The sequence below is a fragment of the Perognathus longimembris genome, chromosome 15 (assembly GCF_023159225.1).
Source record: "Perognathus longimembris pacificus isolate PPM17 chromosome 15, ASM2315922v1, whole genome shotgun sequence".
NCBI classification, from domain to species: Eukaryota; Metazoa; Chordata; class Mammalia; order Rodentia; family Heteromyidae; genus Perognathus; species Perognathus longimembris.
This window is the reverse complement of record NC_063175.1, coordinates 59,035,615-59,063,380: the sequence shown is the minus strand read 5'-3', so window position 1 is coordinate 59,063,380 and position 27,766 is coordinate 59,035,615. Positions and strand designations below refer to the sequence as shown.

The window sequence follows — 27,766 nt, the reverse complement described above, 5'->3', positions numbered from 1 at the left end:
AAAAGCTAGAAGTGGAGCTGTGGCTCAAGTTGAAGAACATTAGCCTTGAGTAAAAAGCTCAGGGACAGAGCCCAGACCCTGAGTTCAAGGCCCACCCAGGACTGGTTACAAACAAACAAATAAATGTTAAATGACTACTAGTATTGTCTTCCTATTTTTTCAGTGAAATGCAGTCAAAATATTGAAGTACTACTAAAGTTGAAGAATCACAGTAACAAGTCTCAGAGAGCCATCAAAATAATCAAACTCAAAACCCCTGTCCCCAAAGCCAAAATGGATAAAAAAAAAAAAAACAACAACAATGTGGATTCTAGGTTGAAAAGACAATATTAAATGTGAGAAGCAGAAAAAACTAAACAGAAACACAACATACATAACAAGATTTAACATGATTCCTGATTCTACAGCTGTGTCATCTATTAACATGTGCCGAAGATGCTCAAACTTACTTTCCCATTGATAGTCACTAAAAATGACCATGCAGCGTGATTAGCACTTTTTCATTAGTAACATTGACTATGCTCAAAGTACATTGTATACATACATGAAAAGGTCACAATGAAATCTATCATTATATACAATTAAAAAATGTTCTGAGGCCATATGGTTGCCTATGTCAGTCTTCAAGAAAAAAATATAATAGTTTTTACACTGTTTGTAAAGTGACACACAAGAGGGTAATAAGATAGTACACATTCTCAGATTATATCAGATAATGCAAAACCAAACACAATCTAGAGTTCCAAGTAAATTCAATATTTAAAGGGCAAAGTACCAAATCTTTAATACATATGTATGTATAGAATTACCCTGGCTTCAGTCCTGAAGACTTCTATACCAAAATTAATTCAGAAACATGTATATTAAAACCATAACCACAAAAAAATTCTAACAGGCAAATATGTCACAGAATACTTTACAGTGATAGTAATATAATATCCGTAATTAATTCAAAATGTTTGTTTAGTTTGTATCAAGACAATATTTTTAGCTGAATGCTGATAGCTCACTGCTGTAACCCTAAATCTGCAGAAAGCTAAGATCTGAAGATTGATGTTCAAAGCCAGCCCTGGCACAGAAGCCCAAGAGACTCTATTCTCCAGTTGACCAACTAAAAGGCTAGACTGCTGGCAAGGCTCAAATGGTACAGTGTATGTCATGAGCAAGAGCTCAAGGCACTGAGTTCAAACCCTAGCTCCCCCATACCAAAAAAAAGTTCTTTTTTTCTTAAAAAAAAAAAAAAAAAAAAAGGAAGGAAGGAAGAAAACATTTTTAAAAGACTTGTTACTACTTAATCTGGAAAACCAATGACTATCTACTTATGGTCCATACTTACATACTTCAAGTTGAGTGTAACTGGTTGAATAAAGAACATGAAAAGATTCAGACTTGGCAGAAAAATAACTCCTCACTCTTGCCTTAGGGTGATAGTTCACAGTCACGTATATGAGTAAGATAAACATGACTTTAAAAGGCTTGAAATAAAAAAAAAGTACAGCTTAAAAACATTCGAGGGGCTGGGGATATAGCCTAGTGGCAAGAGTGCCTGCCTCGGATACACGAGGCCCTAGATTCGATTCCCCAGCACCACATATACAGAAAACTGCCAGAAGCGGCGCTGTGGCTCAAGTGGCAGAGTGCTAGCCTTGAGCGGGAAGAAGCCAGGGACAGTGCTCAGGCCCTGAGTCCAAGGCCCAGGACTGGCCAAAAAAAAAAAAAAAACATTCGAATTCCATGATATATATATATATAAATTAACTTTCCTGAGTGGATAATCCACAACAATCTATGTCCCCTCTGAGAAGATAAAACACCCTGGTAAATTTAATGCTACATGGCATAGATAATAAGAAAGGGCTGCAACACACGAAAAGTGTTAGGATGGTTAAGTCATGAGTGTCTCTTCACAAAGTCTCCAGCTAGCAGCTGTTGTATGCCAAGCTCATCCAGAGATGTAAGGTTGGAAAGAAAGCACTTTCAGGAAATTATGTGGTGTTTCAGAAGCAAGGAGCACAGACTGCTTCTGTCTGTTTGGATGATCCTTGATTAAAAACTATATATAATAGCTGGTGCTGGTGACTCATACCTGTAATCCTCAGGAGGCTGAGATCTGAGTTCAAAGCCAGCCCAGATAGGAAAGTCTGAGAGACTTATCTCCAATTAACCACCAAAAAGCTGGAATTGGAGCTGTGGCTCAAGTGGTAGAGTGCCAGCTTTGAACAAAGCAGCCCAGTCTCTAGGTTCAAACTCCAGGATCCGCACAGACATACAAAACTGTACTATATATACATAATATACTAAAGACAGAAAACTTGAGCTTCTATAACTCCAATTCCAGATGTTTTCTGATGGAATATTCTTAGTAAGTTCTGAGGGCCAAGCTTCCAGGGAAGGCATATCTAGACTCAAGTCAGGAGGAAGATGCCCAGGGTTCTGTACGTTGACATGATAAGAGCCCTCTGGTGTAGCCCTTCATCCTAGGTGCAAGACCAAGAGTGACCTTGACACCTTGGCCATAGTGCAAATGCTAACAGTGACACAGAGAAAGCCTAAGGAGGAGACTCTGAATCCATAGAATACTTCAGTTTTCTAAGCAAACCTTCCTCAGAGAAGCCTGGACGGTATCTATAAGGCTGTGAGCTTAGTTTGCATAGCAAATGGTACTTTTTTGTGATATACAGAACAGATATGTATCTTAACATCTTTCTCATCAAACTGTAAGATGCCTAATGACAAGCTCCCTTACTATTACATCTTAGACAAGAGACACTGGAGGAGAACAGAACCTCTGCTCAAAATCACTGTGAAAATGAGAGGTTCTAGGATAGGTTACCAGTACTGGGCCACACTGAGAACAGTCAATCCTAGAACTGTAACCTTGCACCTTTGAGTTCTTATGACCTTCACTGTCCTCTCATAGTATTCCTTGTACCATCAACACCAACTGACCTCTGTCAGGATTCCCTAATACCATCATTAATGTCAATATTGACACTGTGACCTTGACAAGGTGGTAATCACATTTTCAATACATTCCATAGAAATTTACTTCAACCACTGGAAATACTCCACAATCTTCCAATTTCCGATAAGTATAATTCCAAATCTCTACCCTGACCCTTAGGCCTTATGATCTATTTCTGCTGCCTGCATCATCTCCTCTATCACTTTTCTCTTCCAATCACCCATCCAGCCAGTCTCCAGTTTGTCAGGTGAATGAGAATTGCTAACAGCCACCTAAAATTACCACTGGCCTCCCTAGCTCTGCTATGACATCTCTCATTAAGGCACACAATCACGTGTATCACATGTCATATGCTCTCAGGGACATCTGAGAAGGCTATTTGGAGTACCTGGACAGCATTAAGCATCCTCTATCTGTGGGAAGTAACACTGAAGGAGAACTTCTTTCTCACCTGAGGCAACAACAGTGCTTGCCCACAGTGTGTTTTCTATGCTGAGACTTTCATGAATGGGAGGGTCACTGTCTTCCTGTTCAGGGAAGAAAAAAAAAAAGGAAAATTAGCAATTTTTATAACTATTTGTTTAAATCTCTGGAGTCCTAAAAAGAAATGTGTCTACATTCTAGATGCAACAATTCAAGCAGTACAAGGCTACTGCGAATGTGAGTTTTAAAACAAAGTATAATAAGGAAAAAGAAAATATAATATATAAGCACCAGTGGCTCACATCTGTAATCCTAGCTACTCAGGAAGCTGAGATCTGAGGATCGAGGTTCAAAGCCAGACTAGCAGCAAAGTCTGTGAGACTCTTAAACCTAATTGTGCACCGAAAAGGCTAAAAGTGAAGTTATGGCTCAAGTCATAAAGCAAAGGAGTTCAGGGACAATGCCCATGCCCTGAGTACAAGTCCCATAACCACATGTTCACACACAAAACTCACTAAAAGCAAAAGGACCAGGAGTATATGGCTCAAGTGATAAACAGGTTGAGTTTAAAAATCCAGTACCACAAAATAAATAAATAATAAATGAATAAACAGGAATACATTATGCTGGGTGCCAGTGGCTCATGCCTATAATCCTAGCTACTCAGGAGGAGGAGACTTGAGGATTATGATTCAAAGCCAGCCCAGGCAGGAAACTCTGTGAGACTCTTATCTCCAATAAAATGAACTACTCAGAAAGGCCAGAAGTAGTTCTGTGGCTTGAGCAAAAGAAGCTCAGAGACAGTGCCCAGGCCCAGAGTTCAAGCCTCAGGACCAGGAAAAAAAAAAAGGAACTTATTTAATTTCATAGCTCAGGAACAGTGTGCCCAGGCCCTGAGTTCAAGAACTATGACTACCACCACCACCAAAAAGGTAAATTTATTTTAATCTCTCTTTCCCTTCTCTCCCTCTCTTCTCATGATAGTACTGGGGCTTCAACTCCAGGCCTCGCTTTCTCCTTCGGCTTTTTGCTCAAAGTTGATGCTCTACTCCTTAAACCAAATCTCCACTTTGGCTTTTTGCTAGTTAATAGAAGATAAGAGTCCCTCAGAGTTGTCTGCCCAGGCTGACTCTAAATCGGGATCCTCAAATCTCAGACTCTTAGGTAGTTAGGGTTATAGGCTTGAGGTATCAGTCTCCTGCTAAAATATTTTTTAATCAAATCTAATTTTCAAAAATGGTTTTCCCCACAGCTTCCTCTTAGACATCAGTGCTTATCACTGTAGGAACTGTGTTCAGATACCACATAGTTTTTTTCTATTGCCAAGAAAGAGGAAGGACCTAAATAAAGATCAGCCCTTATGTCTCAGAATGTATGGATATGAAAACTATGATATTATTGTTTTTGTGGGGGGTTTTTGTTTTTGTTTTTTTGCCAGTCCTAAGGCTTGAACTCAGGGCCTGAGCACTGTCGCTGGCTTCTTTTTTCTTTCTTTTTTTTGCTCAAGCCTAGCACTCTGCCACTTGAGCCACAGCGCCACTTCTGGCCATTTTCTATATATGTGGTGCTGGGGAATCGAACCCAGGGCTTCATGTATACAAGGCAAGCACTCTTGCCACTAGGCCATATCCCCAACCCCTATTGTTGAAAATAAAGATAGACTAATGTTTCTTTAAAAATAATGACTCCAAGACTATTTAGTTTACCTCTGCCTTCATTACATGATATGTAAGCAGAGGAGTCATTCATACATGTATTCAGTATGACATGACATGTAAACAGATGGGTCGTTCACACATGTATTCAGTATCTTAATACACACCACACGTATTCAGCACACATCTGAGATCTCTATAGACATCATGCCTATGATAACGTGTACTGTACATCTTAATAAACAATATGCCTATATTAGCATGAGAGATACTTTTAAAGTTTTTTGAGGGGGTAATACTTTAGGGTTTAAACTCAGGTCCTCACACTGAGCTTTGATCCACCTACTGCAAGCTTCCCATCATGGCTGGGATCACAGGTGCTTTCTATTGCAACCAACTCCCCTTCAGTCAAGGTTTCAAAGCCTTTAGACTTCAGTTCCCCGGGTTGGCCTGGCACTGCCACCCTACCAATTTCAGCCTTCTACATGGCTTAGGATGACGGTCACACACGTGCACTGTACCCAAGTTTGGATTGTAAAAGCTTCTGACAGACTTTTCAGTCTGGAACGACAAATTCTCCCAGTCTCAGCCTCCCAACTGGCTAGGAATTACAGGCATGAGCCACTGGCACCTAGCAATTTAAGACTTTTTTTCGTACACTAGTTGTACGAGTGGAGGATTCATTGTGACATTTCCACACATGATCAAACTAACACCCCTCTATCACTCTCCCTTACATACTATCCTCTTCATAAACAATGTCAAAGGTTTAACTGTTCTATTTTCATGTATGCATAAAGTTCTTTAAACATATTCATCCACATTTACCCTCGCACTGATATCTACCAATTCCATTCAGAAGTTATTTCCCTTTATGTCAAACTCCAAAAGGAGGGAGTTAAAACATATAAAATATTTATAATTTTAAGCCGGGCACCAGTGGATTATGCCTATAATCCTAGATGAGGAGGTTGAGATCTAAGGATTATGGCTCAAAGCCAGACAAAGCAAGAAAGTCTATGAGACTCTGATTCCAAATAAACTACCAAAAAAGCTGAAGTAGAGCTGTGGCTCAAGTAATGAGTGTGGCTCAATCTTTGGAAGGAAGGGGAAAAAGAAAGCTCAGGGATAGCACCTAGGCCCTGAGTGCAGTTCAAGTCCCAAGACTGGCACAAAAACTAAATTCATAATTTTAACAGAATTGCAAATAAAAAGGTTTCATATAATTTCATTTTAGAAATTCAGTTGATTTTCCTACATTTCTGCAATTTTTGTCCATTTCTTACACAGTGATACATTATGAATGTGCAATTACTATTACAGAATAACAAAAATTCTGTAATAGTAATGACAGACTTCATTATTTTGGTAATATCAACAAAATTATTCTAAAGGAGAGCTCTTTTACCATTCTTTTTTTTTGCCAGTCCTGGGCCTTGGACTCAGGGCCTGAGCACTGTCCCTGGCTTCTTCCCGCTCAAGGCTAGCACTCTGCCACTTGAGCCACAGCACCGCTTCTGGCCGTTTTCTGTATATGTGGTGCTGGGGAATCGAACCTAGGGCCTCGTGTATCCGAGGCAGGCACTCTTGCCACTAGGCCATATCCCCAGCCCCTCTTTTACCATTCTTATGTTCCAAATAATAAATATCGGAAAAATGGGAGAAAATTTATCTCTATTACTTTCAGTTTCCTTCACCATAAGACTAGATAGCTTGAAAAGGTAAAATCTGATTTGTGGAGAAAATTCACTATGTTCCAAGCTGTTTTCTTTTTTTTTTTTTTTGGCCAGTCCTGGGCCTTGGACTCAGGGCCCCAGCACCGTCCCTGGCTTCTTCCCGCTCAAGGCTAGCACTCTGCCACTTGAGCCACAGTGCCGCTTCTGGCCGTTTTCTGTATATGTGGTGCTGGGGAATCGAACCTAGGGCCTAGTGTATCCGAGGCAGGCACTCTTGCCACTAGGCCATATCCCCAGCCCTAAGCTGTTTTCTTAATAGTGTGCCCTTTTAACAAACAATGGAGATCTACTTCATAAAGAAGAGTATTTTGACATAAAAATGGTCAGTGCGCTGTGGAACTTGAAAAGATAAAACGGGAGTATGATGGCTGGGCACTGGCAGCTTAGCCTACTTGGGAAGCAGAGATGGGGCGGGGAGAGACTGTGGTTCCATGCCAGCCTGGCCATAAAAGTCTGAGAGATTCTCTTAATCAATGACTAGGCATGATGATACATTGTTATCCCAGCTACTGAGAAACATAATGGTTGGGCACAGTGGCAAGTACCTGTCATCACCAAAAGCATGGGGAAGGACAAATAGAGGATTGCAGCACAGACCAGACACCAGGCAAAAGTGAGACTCTACTTGAAAAGTAACAAGGTAAAAGAGGGCTGGAGGTGTTATTCAAGTAGTAGATCACCTGATATGCAAGTGTCAAGGCTCTAAATTCAATACCTAGTACTACAGAAAGAAGGCAGAAAGGCAGTTAGGCAGGCAGGCAGGTAGGCCAGAGAAAAGAAGGGGAGGGGAAGAGAAAGGGAAAGGAGGGGAAGGAATAAGTTTCTAAAGGACTACAAAAGTGCTAACACTTCATAACAGGCTACTTTCAAACATCAGTTTTTTAAAACAATGTCTATGTGTTAACAATACATGAAATTAGCATCAAGAATAATGCTCTACCACACAGAAGACTGAGTACTAAAGACTCTGACACTGGAGGGTGACCAAGCAGAATTATAATACCCAAGGCTATGTTAGATTTTGCACATGCAGTAAAATGCACAATGTTTCAACTACTATAAGAACCTCATATTAATTGCTTCACTTCTTATTTCAATATTTGAGCTGATACTCAAAGGTATATTTTCCTCCTTTTTAATACAATATAAAAATAATTATAACTTTTTAACAATGTTCACTTGATGAATTTCAGTAATTAAGATGAATTGTACTTTGTAGTTATAAAGCTAGTTATTTGATCTTTTTCTTTCTTCTATTTGAAAAATGCACACAAAATAAATATTTGTCATCTTAAATAACCCAAGACTATAGACTGATATGATTAAAATAAGGAAAAGGAAAGCATTAGAAATGTGGAATGGGAGCAATGAAAGGACATTTATTTGAACTGCACTCATTAAGTACTTGCAATAACTCATTCAAGGTAAATGTATCTTAAATTAAGGCCCTGAAAAAAGTTTCTCGTTTTTTGTTTTTTTGTTGTTTTGTTTTTTTAATCAGCCCAGTCACCTGCAGCAACCCACCATCTTTCATTCATGTCATGGTAGTCAGCGCATTCAGCTCTGTTCTGATGAGTGCCAATTCCCACCCATTTGCCACCTGCTTGCCACAGCCCTCTGAAATAAAACCAGAGTTTCTAGATATCTATCCATAGTGACCCATGATGCAATCTAAAACATCTGTACATATGGTTCAGATGTTAAAGTCATAGGTATCTCTGGTGATACAGCTCTCCCTAAATGACAAGAAAAGGCAGATAAAACACAAGTACTGCCAGATGACCCAGGGTATTTTTATTGTTAAGGAGCCCCTCCCCTGCTGCTGCTGCAGCGGCAGTAATCCTCAATACTGTCACAGCAACCTGATACATACCCACCCTAGGCAGGTAAAGGGCGTTATCCTGAGGGGAACTGACAGTCACAGACCTCTTGGAGTAACAGGCCTGCTCCAATTCTTCTTCTCAATCAGTGAGGTATTTTCACCTCGATACACTTCCTCAAGACCAGATCTTATATAAGGGGGGATGGGGGGAAGGCCAACATTTCTGGAGTTCAAACAGACTGGTTTTTCCTAAGAATCCTCAAAAGTGAAAATGAGAAGGGGAGATCAAACACGTGCTAAAGCTGCTAGCAAAGCATCTATACAGTAGGAAGGAGGGGATGCTATGTCCCAAATAATCCACATGGCCCTAATAATTAAGATAATGGCTCCATGCGTCTCTTATCTAGCATACTTCCCATATCAAAGCCAACCATCACCTCGACAACAGTAATGCCCACTACATGACCACCCACTGACAGAACTGAACCTAAACCCAGAAGAACAAAAAGTATCAATTATGCAGGTGTCAGCCTTCACTAATGTAGCCTGCCCTTGCCATCACAACAGCACAGATACGTGACTTCCCACACCCAGGCACCGCAGTGCAACCAGTCACCAAACCATCTGCGGAGAGTCACAAGGAACGGGGCCTAATTTCATACCAGTTAATAACACTACCCTACTGGATGATAAAATTCCCAAGACTGTTTTGATAATCAACTCTACCTAAACTGCCTGCCTCAAGCTACTTCCTCACTTTGATAATAAATATTTTCTTGCTATCTTCCTACTCTTAGTAGTTTTTGTTTGTTTGTTTTTGCTCTGCCTGAGATGGTGACTTAATCTTACAAGCTGCACCCAATGAACTGAGGAACACTACTACATGCTAGTAACAAAGCTACAATTCAAACCTAGAGTGAAGGATACTGCTCATGTCCAACTGTCTTAGTCTGTTTTCTGCTGCTATAAAAATACTATAGACTAGAGAATTTATAAATAAAAGGAAATTTGACTCATGGTTCTGGAAAGGACTTCTTGCTACATTTAGCAAGGCAGAATGCATCCTACAGTGAGAATATGTGTGATTGGGGGCTCAGGAACCCACTCCGGTGAACTGAACCACTTCCACAACAGTGGTCTTTGCTCATCATGCAAGCCCTCTCAATCTGATCACCTCTTAAAGGTCCCTGCCCAACACTGCTAACTAAGAGTCAAGTTCCCAGCATGTGGACTTGAGGACATATTCAAACCAGAGCACTGAGGAAATGAGGTGCACTTTGCAGCTTCCCTGATCCAATTAAGAAAATGCAGCAGGATGTGACAGTGAGTAAAAACTTAGAAATCCTTGAGTATACCCTTTTTCTATTAAGCAAAACGGCCTTAAGGAGTAAATGGAGAATGCACACAATTTGTAGTACTGACAAAGATTTAAAAGGCCAATACTAGCAAGTGATTAATCTTCGTTCTTCTTAGTACAATCAGATTGAAAGGTAGCTAAAACAGAGGCAACTTCATTTTCCCTTGTGAAATAAGTATAATTTCACAAAAATCTCAACCCTCAGGTTCTGAACATGTGGATTCAGTCAGAAGAAAAAAAAAAATCTTTGGGGAAAAAATTCCAGAAAGGTCCAAAAAGCAAAACTTGAATATTCCATGTTCCAAGAACCTGATTAAGTCCAAGCCCGTGTGAATGAAATGTGTGCACACACTGCTGTAGTCTTCCTCAATCTTTTCCCAACCTCAGTCTTTCTCAAGCGGTAGTTTGCTATGTTGCTCACCTTCAGCTATATTTTAGTAGTGTTAGGCCCACAATGCTTGCATCTGTACTATGTGCACACTTTAATTTCTTGTTCTTCTTGCCTAAACAACACTACATAACTATTTACACAGCATTTGCACTGAGTTAGGTGTCAGAAGTAATCTAGAGATGATTAAAAGCATATGAGAGAATGTATGTTGATTCTGTGCAAGTTTTACAGTTTTACATAGTGCAATTGAGCTTTTATAGATTTTGGTACCCTAAGAAGGGATAGGCCTTACACCATCCACTCAAGGACACTGAGAAATGACTGCAATAAAACAAGACTCCCTCCCTATTCCCTTCTCTGCCAACTCATTTGATTCATGGTTCTGGAAGCTAGAAAGTCCAAGATCAGGGGCTACAACTAGTAGAGGACTTTTCTGCATCTAACAAAGTAGGTATCCCACAGCAATCCCATCCCAAGACTTAGAAACAAAGATGCGCCATTTTCCCAGAAGTAATTAGACTGTTATCCATCAAAGAGGACTGTCCTCACAAAGGCAAGCTTCTCACATTGCTGAACTCAGGACCCAGCCACGTGGGCATGACAGAGAAGCACCGAAGCCATGGGAGCATTTAGTGATTGTGTCCCAACTATGTCAACTCTGTTTAACTTTAGATTTTAATCTGAGATACATTCATGTCCTTAGTCTTCACACATAGTAGAGCCTCCTCTGATTTCTGCCTGCTGTGGCTCTCTATAGCTTTGATTCTCGTGGAAAATTCTTGGTCTACATTGTTTTCCTTGCGGTTCATAAAGTTGCTATTCTGCTCTCACCTTGTTCTGTGGGCTCAGAGACAGGTGCCAACCTGACTTCTTCCCAAAAGGAAATCAGGGATGCTGATCTTTGAAACCTGTCACTCCCTGACCCTTTTCACATCTCTCATTTTCTCATTAACTTTCCATTACAGTACACTTTTCCAGTTCTTCCCCCTGGGTACACTGTCATGCAGTCCTTCACTTCCCAGATGCTCATGTTCTTCTACATTTTCTTGAGTTGTTAGAGCTCATTTGCGTTTTCAGTTCTTGAGATAATCCCTCATTTACTATGTTCTATATTACCTAGTTTGGTTAACTATATTTAATTGAGATTTATTAGGTTTTATTGCACTGTTAAGACATTGCTTTGCCTTAGAGTTCTTGTTTTTGTTTTTCATTTTGACTTTTTTAGAGGATTTTGGTGGGGTTTTTTTGTGGCGGGCGGGGGGAGGGGGTTTGAACTCAGGGCCTCAGTGCTGTCCTTGAGCTCTTGCTCAAGGCTAGCACTCTACCACTTTGAGCCACAGTGCCACTTTTGGTTTTCTGGTGGTTAAGTGGAGATAAGAGCCTTATGGACTTCCCTGTATGAGTTGGCTTTGAACCACAATCCTCAGATCTCAGCCTCTAGAGTAGCCAGGATTATAGGTTGAGCCAAAAGCACTCAGCTTAAAAGATTTTCGTTACAAGTTTTGTTTCCCATTATCTGCTTTTTCCTCCCTCCCTGCCTCTCTTCCTCCTTTTCTCTTTCTTCCCTTCTGTCTTCCTTTTTTTGGTTCCTTCTATCATAATAATGAATGCTGACTGAACCAACGATAGTAGAAGATTCTATTTTAAGAATGGAAGCTGGAATGTGTTCATCTTATGCAAGCTACATTCTGCCATATATTAAAGCCTAATATCTTCTATGAACTACCGTTATGGGGAGTGGTATGGGAATGTCCATTGTGAATGTCACTATCTTGTCTAAGAAAGGTCAATTCCATCCTTTTCTTTCTCATTAGGATTCCCCAAAACACCAACCTTTTATGGGAGCCCCTTGTACATGCATGTCCCCCAAATGGCCATCTCTGATTAGTACTTTTTAGTTTGTCACCCTAGAGTTACTCTCACCAAATTCATATAGAAGACATAGGACCCCATTTGGGACTCTTTTCTTCTGAAGGCAGACCCTCAGCAATGTCAGTGTCCTTGAACCATCTCCTTTCTTCTGCACCATCCTGGCTATGGTACTGACTATGCAATTTTGGACATTCCCTGCACTTCCAGTGTACAGAATTTTCTGTCTCACATGTATGTAGTACGTATGAGCTACAAGTAGCCCTATTTACCCTTATCATTGGCTAGTATAGTGCTAGAAGGCTGTGAGGACATATACAAACTTAGATGGGTACCAGTGACCTAAGGAACCAGGAAGTCTTAAAAGATCCTTTAAAGCTCACCAAAGTTACCATCTCTATTCGAAGCGGAATGTCCTTACAGGTCTTCTTCTGGTAAGCTGGAGATCCTCTGCTTCTGCATCTCATACAGGAGCACATAACTCCCAGCCACACTCTCCTCCAGGGTTACAGACTACTCTCAATTTTTAGACCTTGAAATGCTTTTACATTGTCTAGCAAAGATCTCTAACTTGTAGAAAATCATAAGCAATACAAAAACAGAAAGAAAAAGGAAAGGAAGAAAGCAAATAATATTGCAAATTCTTTTTTTTTGGTGCCAGTCCTAGGGCTTGAAGTCAGGGCCTGGGCCCTGTCCCTAACCTTTCATTCAAGGCTAGTGCTCTACCACTGAGCCACAACTCCATCTTTTTGGTGGTTAAGTAGAAATAAGAGTTACATGGACTTTCCTGCCGGGCTGGCTTTGAATCATGGCCCTCAGATCTCAGTCTCCTGAGTAGCTAGAATTGCAGGTATGAGCCACTGGCACCCAGCATTAAAATTCCAAATTCTTAACAGTGATTATATTCAAACTCTTTTTATATGAACAATACCTATTTAAAATACTTTTTCTCATATATTATCTTTCAAAAGAATCCATTTTTATCAAATTTTTTGTGAAAGCACAGAAAGATCTGCATTTTGAATCTCATTTCATAATCCTTACAATTGACACACTTCCTCTTGTGCTTCCTTGAGCATCTTGTCTAACCCATCTCTGCACAGACTCCACGTAGCCTTATAGGTCCCCTCAATTTGCATGCTCATGGTTTGTACACAGAAGCTCTACAAGAGCTTTCCCAGATGATGACACTGCCTGCCAAGCTTTGTGTGTAACCAAAAGAGTAAAGCAATAGAAATACTCTAAAGATATTTATACCAATTAAAAACAAACCATAGCCATATATTAAAATCCTTTACTACAGGGCATTTATGATGTTATTAGCTGATAAAGTAAATATAAGCTAAAAAAAGATACTGAATTATTCTAGTCTAGTAGTCAGGGGTAGAAGAGCTTAAAAACCTTTTTTAAAAAATGCTATGAAAAAATAAATGTGGAGGGCTGGGAATATGACCTAGTGGTATAGTGCTTGCCTCATATGCATGAAGCCCTGGGTTCAATTCCTCAGCACCACATAATATAGAAAAAGCTGCAAGTAGTGCTGTGGCTCAAGTGGTAGAGTGTTAGTCTTGAGCAAAATGAAGCCAGGGACAGTGCTCAGGCCCTGAGTCCCAGCCCCAGGACTGGCAAATAAATAAATTAAATAAATAAATAAATGTGGAATAAAATACATCTAGTACTTGAAGAAAAGTTCAAATGCACATGCACCGAGATGATTTAATAGCTAGAAATGATGTAAACATCACAGTCTGCCAAATATTACTGAAAGTAAAATGAATTGCTAAACTATATAATTATACTGACTCACGTATGAGGTGAGAAAGATCTTACCAAATGCTAACTATGCTAAGAAATCAGAAAATCTGCACTGAAAGTACCCCACAGGGATATGTGTGACATAAAAAAAGCCACCAACTTGACATTTCCTCTACTTTCCCCTTTTTAATCCAAAGCTTCTGTGTAAATTTATTCTAGATTGAGTTATTCTCTCAGAACTACTACCTCTAACTTATGAAAATAATGAGTGCTCTTAAATTGAACAAAAGATTTTAACTCACCCTGGTAAATGTCCCTTCAAAACTATGAATATCCAGTTGTGGCTTCTGAGCATAAACATAAGCACGGATAGAAAAAAGATCCTGGAATACAAAAGTAAAAGAAAAGGATTAATTTCAATGTTACACTGAAAAAAATTGACTTGGAATTTTTTTCAATTACTAATTAAAATTTTTCATATATTATGTTTTTCATATATTATGTTTTGTTTTTGATGGTATGAGGGTTTAAATTCAGGGCTTTGTGCTTACTAGTTGTCAGTCTATACTCCTGGTATGAGGCAGTCATAACCTATGACCTATGGTTGTCAAGGAGGACATCACTAGGAAGGTAAAACTTTCCAGCCCACAAAAATAGAACCCTTTCTATCTCTACCAGTCTCAAGGACATCTCATTGTGCTTGGCGTGGCCTGTAGCAGTGGGCCAAGAGGCTGATGTCCCTGACATTTTGCTGAGTACACACACCTTGGTGAGGCCATCTGGATAGTGTGGTTCTGCAGCTGAGAAAGCAATCCTCTCCAGCCCACTCCCAAGACATATGGCTAGGATGAAAGGGATGGGGGTGATCACAGGAAGATCCTGAAAAGTCTTGGAAATTCAGGATCTCCTCTTGACCTCTGATTCCTAAATATATTGTGTCCTTCTGGTTAAGTTAGATAAGAACTTTCTCCTCTGGGGCTGGGGATGTGACTTAGTGGTAGAGTGCTTGCCCAGCCTGCCTGAAGTGCTGGGTTCAATTCCTCTGTACCACATACACAGAAAAGGCCGGAAGTGGGACTGTGGCTCAAGTGGTACAGCACTAACCCTGAGCAAAAGAAGCTCCGGGACAAGTTCAAGCCCCAGAACTGGCAAAAAAAAAAAAACAACAAACAAAAAAACCTCCTCTGAAAGAATGCTTTTGTCCTTCCTGCATATAATCCCAAGTGAAACGTCTGGGGAAGAGTTAGGGACATAAAAAGACTGACAGATGGAATGCCATGATTTTGTAGCAACCAAACCTTGGAGAGTGGGGGGACACAAATGACTTTTATCACCAGGATTACCTGGAGGTCTTCCCTCATGTTGCCTTAGCAAGAGTTTCCAGCTGGTAAGATCAAATGGCACACAATAGCTCTGTGGCGGATGGTCTTTATTTAATGGACCAAAGGACATGCCTAATGAAACGGAGGGAAGAGGGACCCAACTCTCCCTAGGGCACTGGGGAAGGGACACTAGCAAGAATTGTTAAATACTGTTAAGTACTATTAAATGCTATGGTGCAGTTTAGTTTTGTTTTGAGCTTCCTTTAAGTCCTTATTGTAAGCATTCTATAAGATATTTTCTCAGTGAGTGAAGGGGACCCAGGGACTGAACCACTCAGGCCTCTGAATAGCAGTGGGAACACCTTCCCTTATGCCTAGCAGCCTGGAATGGGGACTGCAAAACTGCCCACTAGGCAGTCCTTTCTCAGGTGTGAGACATCACATGTCAAATACAATTTGGCTGTCCTTACTCAGGTGTGGGACATCACATGCCAAATACAATTTGGCTGTCCTAGCAGCATTGAACTACCTCCTCTGGGCTGTCAACAAAGAGAGAAACTCTCACTTTGCTTGAGTATATTGGTCAAGCTTCAGTGCATGAATCAGGAGTTCTAGATCTTACAGCAAAAGAATTTCACATACACAAGGAGTCCAAAGACAGAGGAAGGGATGAAGCTCATTACTGAACCTCCAAAATCACTCAGGATTGTTACTAAAACAATCCTTTGGGAAAGATGTCATTATCAGGACCAAGATTGCCAGGTGATAAAAGAGCGTGACTCCAGGGTATGTGGACCACTTCCACAGAGCAGCTCTCCTGCAAGCCTTGAAGCCAAGCTGCAGCCCAGGATTCTCAGACTCAATGAGGACACCTGCCAACAGATGGCACAGCAAGCCAAAGGTTACCACCACCTCACCTGTTTCTCAAACTCTTTGTGAGTACACTCAACTATGGACACTAACTGCCAAGCCTTCCGGGGCTGGGGAAATAGAAGACTAATTCGCTAGTTACCAGGGAACAGAGGCTAGTCTGATGGAACTGGGCTGAACACACTAGCTTGCTGCATGCAACAGGGTTGTGACTGCAGCTTAAGACCACATAGGAACAACTTATGGTCCAATTAAGCCAAAGCTGGTTTACAGAATAAATATATTGTATTATAGCATGAGAATTGTAGAAAAAGGTCCAAAGTGTCCAATAAATTGCCAAAATAGCCTGTGGATATAAACAAATCTGAAAATTACTCCCACTTTATTTACATTTATTTATTTAATGTTTTGATACTGAGCTTTGAAAGTAGGGCCTCATGCTTGCTAGGCAAACATTCTACCATGGAGCCACAGCTCTAAGGCACCTGCCCAGATCTTTTTTTTTTTTTTTTTTTTTTTTTGGCCAGTCCTGGGCCTTGGACTCAGGGCCTGAGCACTGTCCCTGGCTTCCTTTTGCTCAAGGCTAGCACTCTGCCACTTGAGCCACAGCGCCACTTCTGGCCGTTTTCTGTATATGTGATGCTGGGGAATCAAACTCAGGGCCTCATGTATACAAGGCAAGCTCTCTTGCCACTAGGCCATATCCCCAGCCCCTTGCCCAGATCTTGATCTGCCTATTTTAAGCTTATCTAGCTGGGACGAGAAGGTACAAACTACTATGCCTGGCTTCTTTTGTTGAGACGAAATCTTAAAGACTTTTAGCCTGAGCTGACCTGAAATTGCAAACCTCCCCATCTTAGCCTCCTTTGTAGCTAGGAACATAAGCATGCATCACTATGTTCAGCTATGGGCTGAGAAGGGGTCAATTTTTCTGCCTGGGCTAGTCTCAAATTGTATCCCCTCATTCTCAGCCTCCCAAGTAGCTAGAAACATAGGTGTGCACCCCAGTACCCAGCTGAATAACTCCTTATTTAAAATACTATACATCAGAATGATTTTCAAATCATGAACCTTTCATACCAGAAACCACGTTTGAAAACAGGAAAATAAAGAATAAGCTAGCAACAATCCTCATTTCTCCATGCACATGAATATTTACAAGAGTGTGTTTCATCTAGTATATTAGACATCAAATGACTGAATAATGACACAATAATGAGAATGTCATTTGAAGCTTTTCATGATAATTTAAAAATCATTCTCAAGTTTTCAATAATCTAGGAAAGCCTCTGCTATTAGGTCAAGGGCAACATTTGTTCACATTACTTAAAGGTCATTAAAATACATCCTTAATCATAACATGTGGTTCATTACAAATAAAATTGCCTTTCGTTCAATAAAACTAATTAAATGTAAATGGTATTGTTTACTGCTATATGGATCTTTTGAAATAAATCAGCAAGTCATGATTTATTGGAAATTACTGAGGTCTCATGGTTGTTAATAAATTTGCTTGATCACAAAAGCCAGAAAACTATTTCCCAAATGTCTACTGTGCCTGGGATCACTGCCTACCCCCCTCCCCCGGCACGCAGTGCCTGGGTTCAGTGTCCCACCTCACAGCAGTGCCTAGGATCACCACCACCACCTCCCGCCCCCAGAGCAGTGCCTGGGATCACCGCCCCCCCACCCGGGCCCCAGAGCAGTGCCTGGGATCAGTGACACCCCCCCCCGGGGTCCTAGAACAGTGCCTGGGATCAGGGACCCCCTGCCCCCAACCACAGCAGTGCCTGGGATCACGCCCCCCCCAGCCCCAGAGCAGTGCCTGGGATCAGTGACCCCCTTCCCCCAACCACAGCAGTGCCTGGGATCACCCCCCCCCAGGTCCCAGAGCAGTGCCTGGGATCAGTGCCCCCCAACACAGCAGTGTCTGGGATCAGTGGCCCCCCAGTCGCAGAGCAGTGCCTGGGATCACCCCCCCCCCCCCGGGGTCCCAGAGCAGTGCCTGGGATCAGTGCTCCCCAACACAGCACTGCCTGGGATCAGTGGCCCCCCAGCCGCAGAGCAGTGCCTGGGATCAGTGTCTCCCCCCCCCCAGCCACAGAGCAGTGCCTGGGATCACCCCCCCCCCCAGGGCCCCAGAGCAGTGCCTGGGATCAGTGCCCCCCCAGCCCCAGAGCAGCGCCTGGGATCATTGCTGTCCCCACTGTCTTGTCTATGTCCACAATAAAATTAAGAGCCACTCTGAAACCACTGTAAAATACTTGTAGGTCCTATTATGTAAATATGCTACTACTATGAAAATATGAAGAAAAATGTATAAAACCCATCATGCCTAGTGGCCTGTTCCTATAACCCCAGCACGCCTGGAGGCTGAGGCAGGAAAATAGCAAGACTCTGTCTCAAGGAAACAATATGAAACAAAAAACTTACAAAATCTTAACTAAAAAATGACCTAAAACATATGAGAAAAGAGCATACACAGCACTGTTTCACAGTACAAGTATGTAGCAAGGAGCAAGGGTAGGGAAAGGTAACTCAGCACCAGGAGAATGGGGATCAAGTATGAATGGCAGCCAGCGGTGCCGGGTAAATTATGAGGGGCTTTCTTCTGTTTTATGACTAATGAAAAATTATCCTCCACTTCCTTCACCAGGAATGCAATCTAATTTAGAGGGCTGAAGTCAGTGTCTGAGGGAAGACAAGATTACGGATAATGTACTTTGCCAGGGAAAAGAATGTTAACCTGGGCAAGTCCAGCCCATCTGGACAAGAGTATCCTCAAGAAACCAATACTTGTTTTAATTTTAGTTAAATGAGAACTGTCATGTAACTTGTTTAGTCAAAAGGCAGTTACTGCTCATTAAAACTTAACCAAAAACTTCTACAAGCAATGTTTTATTAACTAGTATGATACTTGCCCTCTCACAAAGTATGGCATGTAGTAAACATTCACTCTGCAACTACAAAGCACACATATGGTTATGTGACCATCCTGGCCATTCCTGTCCCAAAATGAATACCTCACAGGACAGGACGGCAGACACATGCTCTGAGCTCAGGAGAGGAAGACCAGAGCTCATGGAAACTGACTTGCTGTACTTGCACCTGCCTGGATAAACCTGGCAAAAAGCTGCAGAAATCCAGAGGACTCAACCAGCATCTGTTTGTGATGCCAACACTCTATATGGCCTGGCCCAGATCTACAGAAGCTGCAGTCCCAGAGGCTGCAGGAATAGGAAGAGAATAGGGTTCCGTTGTTTTTTTTTTGGTTTTGTTTTGTTTTTTGGCAGTAATGAGATTTAAACTCAATGACTTGGACTTGTGAGGGAGATATTCTACCACTCAAACCATACCCCCAAGCCTTTTTTGGACATGATTTTTCAGATAGGGTCTCATGTTTTTGCCTGAGACCTGCTCTAGACCATGAATCTCCTACCTTTACCTCCTGGTGCTGCTGGGATCACAGACATAGAAACATATACAACGTTGTCTGCTGAGATGGAGGTGTGTGTCTAACTTCTAGCCTGGCTGGCTTCAAACACTGTTCCTCCTTACTTCCAGAGTATCAGAGGATACAGGTATGCACCACTATGCCTTGCTGTTTTGACTAGTCAGAGTTGAGAGGTGCACCACCATGCCTTGCTGTTTTGACTAGTCAGTGTTGAGAGGTACCTTTGAACACCTAAGGAGTGTAGTGGATTGCCAAAGAGCCAGAGGAAGCATGGCCTCCCCTAGTAGTAAGACTAAGTATTAAAGTACATAGGACCTTGACTCACACTAATGAAATTTAAGAACAAGACTTAAGAAGATCAAGCTAGCTGGGTGATGATGGCTCAGACAATTTTCAAAATAAACTTCTGACCTGGGGACAGAGGGTGACAATGTACAGGAGACACACACAGAATAGGCTAGGATGTGGCTCAGTATAGAACACTTGCCTAGCATGAGCAAGGCTCTGAGTGTAACCCCCAGCCTAGCAAGCCCTATCACACACACACACACACACACACACACACACACACACACACACACTTAAAGAGAAAAATATTTCTGTGTCCAAGACAGGAAAAACTAAAGGGAGGCTGCATATTTGCATATATCTGGTTTTATACTATACACACATCTACATATAATTTTCAAGTGGCAAACACCAACATGAACTAGCAAAGGTCAACAAAAAGCTACACACAGCAGTACTCACCTGTCATCCAGCTATGCAGAAAGCATAAATAAATAGGAGGACAGTGGTCCGGGTTCCCAAGCATAAATTCCAGACCCTATCTCAAAAACAACCAAAGCAAAAAGTGTTGGGTATGTGTGTGGCTCAAGTATTAGAGCACCTACTTAACAAAGATACAGAACATATAGGGAATAAATTCTAACTCAGGAACTACCTGAAATATGGGCCACACTGAAATGCCTGACTAAACAAACCATCTCCAAGTCCTCAACATGCCAAATATACTTCACCTCCAAAAAGTCTAGCACAAAGAAGAATGAAGAGACTCCTACTGTCCTTAATAATTACAGCTGTGCGCAATAGGGCAGCTATCTCTGCCCTAACACAACCAGATAGAGCAACTCACCCTCCTTCCCTTGACCAACACTGCTTGAGCAAATGTTACTCAATCTGTCTTCCTTTACCATCCACAAAATACCAGAAAATCATAAAAGACAGAGTTTCTCACATTGAGATCAACATTACATGTAAACAAAAGCAAAGTAAACACCAAATGGCCTTAATTGCAGCAGGGAATGGAGAAGGGGAGGGGAGGGCAAGACCCAGGACTAAAATTGGCTCCAACTCTCCCAAACCAATACCTTAATGGTTGCATCAGGGCAGGAATAGCTGCCATATTTCACACAGCTAGGGAATGAGTCAGCTAGCCAACAGGGGATTGATTTATCTAATCTCTCCTCAGCTTGAGAAAGTATCAAGCCAATAGGACCATTCAAAACTACCTAAAACAGATTATGACCTGGGAAACACAGAAGTTATTTTGGCATCATTTTAAATGACCCTTCCTAAGGAATAAAGAAATGATACAGGCTATCTTCAATACATTAAACAAGTTATCAAGTGTCAACAGAAACATCCTTATCACCCAGATACTACTGCTAAAGAATAAAAGGGGTGCATGATCTTGAAAGTGCTCACCCCCAGAGCTGGCAGCCGTTGTGTGCAGCTCACCGCCACCTTCAGCTTCCAGTCAGTCTCACCATCTAGCTGGTCCGTTCTAATAAAACATGAACCTTGAAGGCAGAGGAGAAAATGTCACCACTCTGGAACAACTGCATGGGAGAAGTTTCTTCTGAGGTACAAGTGCTGTCAAAGCACATCTCAGTAGAAGGTTTCCAGAACAAAGAATTTACAGGCCTTCATTTTAGATAATACTATTTGACTCAACAAGTCTGGGAAAAAGACATAGTCATTAAGTTTTTTTAGCCATTTATATTCTATCTGGTGCTCTTGCCTATTAAAGGTTTTTATGTGCTGTGTATGTGCGCATGCGCGTGCACACACACATGCACATGCATGTATTTCTGTGGTAATGGGGACTGAACCCAGAGCTTCAGGTAAACAAGAGAAACTGAGCTACACTCCTAGCTCTAATAATTAGCCTTGCCTAATAATATTAACTCTTTTTTTAAAGCTACATGGATCATTTTTACTTTTAATATGAATTGATAATAACAAAATATACATTAAAAAACTCCAAGTAATATTAGCTTGCTAAAAAAACTGTTACATTTACAATACAACATGTATTGAAATAAAGGTACAGCTACAATGAAATGCAACAACAGATTCCAAATATGAAAAAAATATCAAAGTACAAAAATCTATTTACCCTCAGACCATGCCACAACATCCCTTTTAGGATCTATTCTACAGATAGAATAGCAAATACACAAAGTGACATATGCAATACATGTTTACAACAACAAAAGGTTAAGGAAAGATGATTGGAGAATCAGCTGAATAAAGCTGTACATGCAACAATAAAAAAAAGCAAGAAACAAGATAAATGCAGATCTCAGTATCCTACTATGGGAAGAAAACAAGGTACAGAGCATTATATACAAAGCCCTACCTTTTAGGTAAGAACAACGGAAGAGGAGAGGAAGGAAAAGGTGAAGGAGTGTGTATACGTGTGTGTGTGTGTGTGTGTACACACGAGATTTTTAATGTGCATCTATATGTAAGTAGCTGTGTACACAATGTATCTCTGTGTTTGCTATCTGTTTATATGTATGGTTCCTTGTGTCAGTCTACATGTAGTGTGTGCACCCTGTGTTTACACGTGTCTGCATATATATCTACATATGTATTATTTACACACGTGCCTTTATGTAGCTTAATGTATCCACATGAATGTTTATGCACATCTGTTTAAACGTCCCTGTGTATCTTCATGTGGGTAGCTGTGGGTGCACAAGTATCTGATCTATGCACTTTGTGTATGCACACATCTTTACATGTGCATAAATATCTATGATATATATGCTTTTTGTGTGCACACATCTTCACATGTACACAAGCATATTTGTATGTATAGACAGGTTCATCTGAAAATCATACACACTTTACAGAACTAAAAACACCATTACTCCAAACTATAAAAAAAAAACACTTCTTAAGATTAATGGAAGCAGATAAAACATAACAAATTCATGTTTAATCACAAAGAGAATTCATTTGAGTGACGCTTCCAATTTAAGAAAAAAGACTGGGAGTACTCACGTTTGAACTCAGAGCCTTAAGAAAAGTATTCTACTACATTTTCCTTTGGTAAATTTTGAGAGGGTTTCTTTCACATTCACCTCTGGGTGGCCTAAATAACAATGCTCCTATATGCATTTCTTGTACAAAGCTACAATGATAGATGTATTCCACTATACTCCGTTGTTGGTTTTGTTTTTTTTAATTGACAGAGGTGGTGTCTTGCAAACCTTTTGCCCAAGATGGCTTTGAACCACAATCCTGTCCAACTCAGGCTCCTAAATACTTAAGATTACAGGCATAAGCCTCTGGTGCCCAAAGAAATTCCAATTTTAATCTGTCCACTTTGCTCTGTGTCTTCTACAATTTAAATGACAGGTGAGACTCTAGAATGTCTTTAATTTCTAACACTCTCCATTTCCCAAAATGAGACCAATATCTAAAAGACCTCAGTAAGCATATTAAACATTGCAAAATGTGTAGCTCCCTTTCTTTAAAAGATACATTTCATGTTAACTAATTATATGCTATATATAAAATTTAGGAGGAAGATGACATATTTTGCCTAAGTATAGTTAATATTATTAAACTCCTAGTAAGTGATATGACTGGGGTTCAGGGTGTTAAAAAATGTAAATGGGGACAAATGGGCTGTTTTACAAGAACCGATCAAATAAATTTTTTCTCAGAAAGCATGAAATACAACTAGTGTGAGCTGAAGCTCAATAACAGTAAATTATTAAACTGCTCTGCTGATATCCAATTTCAGACTTCTTATTACTTCATTTTATTTTGTATAACTGACAAAAGTTGACAAAACAGGGTAGGTTTAATGACCACATTAAGATCAGCTAGGTCATGCTGGAGAGTCATATCAAACAGTGATGCCAAGTCTGTCCCAGTAGAACAGGTCACCTGTAGCACTAGGAGGCCTGTCGAGCTCACAGCCGCACAGCTCTGGAAGGGATGGGTCACACTGACTGACCAACAAAAGGAAAACAGACATTGACTTTGCAAATGTAATAGCAGATCGTTGGCCATTAAACTTAATTTTTAAATCACTTGTACGACTTAATGTCTCTGAATGAAAATTTCCATCTGGCAAGATGAATAGTACTACAACCTGGATGAAGACAATATCATTTACCAACCCCCGGGCCCACTAAAAGATGGCAACTGAGGTACTGTAATATGTCACAAACATATAAACTACAATGTCATCATTTAGGATACAAGTGAAAAAGATATTGGCATTTATAAGAGATTGATGAAAATTAGTTCTAAAGCATTAATTTCTCCTAATAGCACTGAAAGAACTGTGTGCACTCAGGAGATATTTGATCTGAATTAAGAAACTGATGAAGCAATTGATTAATTGGAATTTAAGCCATCAGTCACCAGATCCATCAACAGCTTCATTTACATTCTAAACAATCCTCTGATGGCTCAATAGAGTAACTCCATATGAATACATAGTCAAAATGGAGCCATGGGCCAACTCACGAAGCCATCCTGATTATCCCTGACATTCCTGCCTGACCACCATGTCATACTTACGCTCCAGTGCTGACCAAGCTGAAACAGTCTATTGTAATATGCAAGTGAAAAGCCAAAAAATATTAAGAGTATTATCAGATATTGAAAAAATTGCAAACATGCATGATTTTCTAACAACAAGCAATAAGGAAATTTGAAATCACACAAAAGAACTTCAAAAACTGAATATCCTTGATTTGAAAGAAGTATCATGACACAAACTTTATAGTTTGGAAGTCACCTGATCTATTTTATAAACAGAAGAAACAGCACAAAAGGTAATCTGATTTCTTATTATTTTTATTTAAGTAGGAACATTTTTTAACAATTCAACTTTAAGGAGCAACAAAACAAGAATACAGTAGACTCTCGGGTTAAAAACAGTGAAGTTCTCAACTCAGATGCAATTAGTAACTACCAAGGAGTATTAAACAATCAAAAATTTAGTATAGGGGCTGGGAGTAAGGCCTAGTGGCAAGAGTGCTTGCCTTGTATACACCTGGGTTCGATTCCTCAGCACCACATATACAGAAAATGGCCAGAAGTGGTGCTGTGGCTCAAGTGGCAGAGTGCTAGCCTTGAGCAGAAGAAGACAGGGACAGTGCTCAGGCCTGGAGTTCAAGCCCCAGCACTGGCAAAAAAAAAGTATAGGCTAGATGTGGTTTTGTGAAGAGATGGGGAGGACTAGGGTTTGAGGCTGGTCTTGGGAAATACTAGTGATACATCTCAACTAACAAGCTGGGCATGGTGATGCACACTTAACATCCCAACTACACAGGAGGCACAAATACTCATGATTTGAGTCAACCCAGGCAAAAATGTCAAACCCTATTTGAAAATATCAAAAACAAAAAGAGCGGGGGCTGGGAATATGGCCTAGTGGCAAGAGTGCTTGCCTCCTACACATGAAGCTCTTGGTTCGATTCTCCAGCACCACATATATGGAAAACGGCCAAAAGGGGCGCTGTGGCTCAGGTGGCAGAGTGCTAGCCTTGAGCGGGAAGAAGCCAGGGACAGTGCTCAGGCCCTGAGTCCAAGGCCCAGGACTGGCCAAACAACAAAACAAAACAAAAACAAAAAGAGCTAGGGACAAGACTCAAGGAGTACAATACCTGCAAGCAAGAGCAAATTTGTAAGTTCAAACTCAAATACCCCATACAAAAAAGAAAATGTATACAAATATGCTCTAGACATTTTCCTGAGGACGAGGTGGTAACTGCTAGGGGTCCATGACTATCACCATGGAGTATCATAGCACCACAAGAGAGAAACAAGGTAGACATAGCATTTCTAGAACACCATAATCAGATTGTATTCATGCTTAAGGGCAAGCAGGGTACTCACTCACCTAACTTAGGGTTCCTTTCCTTCTCTTTGGCTCACTATAGCAAGGCAATGATGTAGTGAAAAGTTGTTGGGAAGCTGAAGAAAATTTTCCACAACTGCTGGTAATCATGTAAGATTTTAAGCAACCCATTTGGTTCTCCACTCTGATTCCTTTGCTAAAAAAAATGTCTGCTGGAAATGTGGCTTAGTGGTAGAGCGCTTGCCTCACATACATGACACCCTGAGTTCGTTTCCTCAGTACCACAGAAATAGAGAAAGCCAAAGTGGTGCTGTGGCTCAAGTGGTAGAGTGCTGGCCTTCAGCAAAAAGAGCTCAAAAACAGTGTCCAGGCCCTGAGTTCAAGCCCCAAGACTGCCAAAAAAAAAAAAAGGTTATGTCTAACCATCTTTGAGCTCTACAGTTCTGTATGTTGTTCTTAATTTACTTCTAACACAATCCTTTTACTTAACCCAAAATATTTCCATACTAGCAATACTATTTTCAATATTATGTATATTTCTACCTAAATTATTGAAAGAACAATTACAATAAAAGCATCTCCAAAACACAAGTTATCAATGTACTTATTATGCTGGATATGTCTGGAAAACAAGACAAAGAATTTCAACATAAATAATAGTATTTATGGATGATGATGTTAAAACCTCTGAAAAAATCTGCTTCAACAGTGATTAGAATACTAGCAAGAACTGCAGAAAACATTAAAACTCTATGTAAAACAAAAAAAGTCAGGTAGCAGCAAACACAAACAAAATGTAAGAAAGAGAACCAAGAACAAAATATCAGATGCAAATCCTGCTTATCAGTAATTACACTAAATAGAAGTGGATTGAAGCCTCCAAAGAATGGTGGAGAATGACTGAAGTCTTCGCTAAGATCATGGCCACTAACCTCTACCAGACCAGATGCAGAACTAGCTGACTACAATAACTGAAGCCCTAGAAGAGGTGAGTCGTTTCTTCAAAGAACAAGCAGAGCATACACATCCGTATGCTTAGAAGAGCCCTGAGAAAGTTGATGTTGGGAGACCATGTGAACAACCTTTCTGCTCAGAGATGAGTGACAAGCTAAGTAAGAGTGAATGGACAGGGGCAAAGTAATTCTCCAGTAATTCTGACAAAGCTGCTTTTAAGAGTATTTGGTCAGGGCTGGGAATGTGGCCTAGTGGCTAGAGTGCTTGCCTCGTATACATGAAGCCCTGGGTTCAATTCCCCAGCACCACATATACAGAAAACGGCCAGAAGTGGCGCTGTGGCTCAAGTTGGCAGAGTACTAGCCTTGAGCAAAAAGAAGCCAGGGACAGTGCTCAGGCCTTGAGTTCAAGCCCCAGGACTGCCCCCCCCCACACACACACAAAAAAGAGTATTTGGTCATAGGGAGAACCTGCTGGGTCACAGAGCATCAACTGCGTGAGGTCTCCTCAGCAGAGCTCTGCAGCCTTCTGAACTCAAAAACCAGAAAAACAGAATAGAGTACACACAGGGAAAACAACTGTAGTTACCAGAGTGGATATTTACTAAGAGGCATATATCAACTGTGTGCATTTTGTTGCACTGCAAATTTTCCTAAAGAAAGCAGGCAAAAAAAAAGCAAAAGATTGCATTGAAAAAAAAAATCGAGATGAAACTATATACAGTTTACAAAAGATACACTTTACATTCAACGACATAGTAGACTTAAGGCAAGACAGGTGTGTGGTCTAAAAAAATAACCTCAAATACAGTGACATAATTGAAAGAGAAATAGATATGGCAACAAAAATAGTTGCAAACTGTACCACTTGGCTTTCAACAATAGGAAAGATGACTACATAGAAGATACCAAAGAAACCGAAGACACAAGGAATGCTACAGGATGCCCGGAATGCAGATTCTGTTCCAGAGCATGCAGAACACATCAAGGACGCACTATGTGACAAAACATAACTAACAGACATAAAGGAAATCATAAAATATTCTTTTTTTTTTTTTTAATTTTTTTTTTTTGACCAG

At 40.7% G+C, this 27,766-nt stretch overlaps 1 protein-coding gene and 1 long non-coding RNA gene across 9 annotated transcripts in view; both read right to left on the bottom strand.

The window, feature by feature from the left end:
- The window catches only part of Atp9b (ATPase phospholipid transporting 9B (putative)), a 182,445-nt gene that overhangs the window by 105,021 nt on the left and 49,658 nt on the right, over positions 1-27,766 (bottom strand). For 4 of the 8 annotated variants that reach the window (XR_007213409.1, XM_048363532.1, XM_048363525.1 and 1 more), the window contains exons 8-10: positions 21,312-21,421; positions 14,276-14,356; positions 3,417-3,492 (exon numbers count right to left, since the gene is read on the bottom strand). Coding sequence is in view for 7 of the 8 variants with exons in the window: in XM_048363532.1 (XP_048219489.1) it covers positions 3,417-3,492; positions 14,276-14,356; positions 21,312-21,421 (267 nt within the window). In the remaining variant the exon portion in view is untranslated. The remainder of the gene's footprint in view (positions 1-3,416; positions 3,493-14,275; positions 14,357-21,311; positions 21,422-27,766) is intronic. The other 4 variants (XM_048363526.1, XM_048363529.1, XM_048363530.1 and 1 more) reach the window with 3 other exon arrangements.
- Positions 21,820-23,570, bottom strand: LOC125364096. The gene is made up of 2 exons (XR_007213410.1): positions 22,693-23,570; positions 21,820-22,642 (listed from the first exon to the last, which is right to left on the bottom strand). It is a non-coding gene; the product is annotated as an uncharacterized LOC125364096 (long non-coding RNA).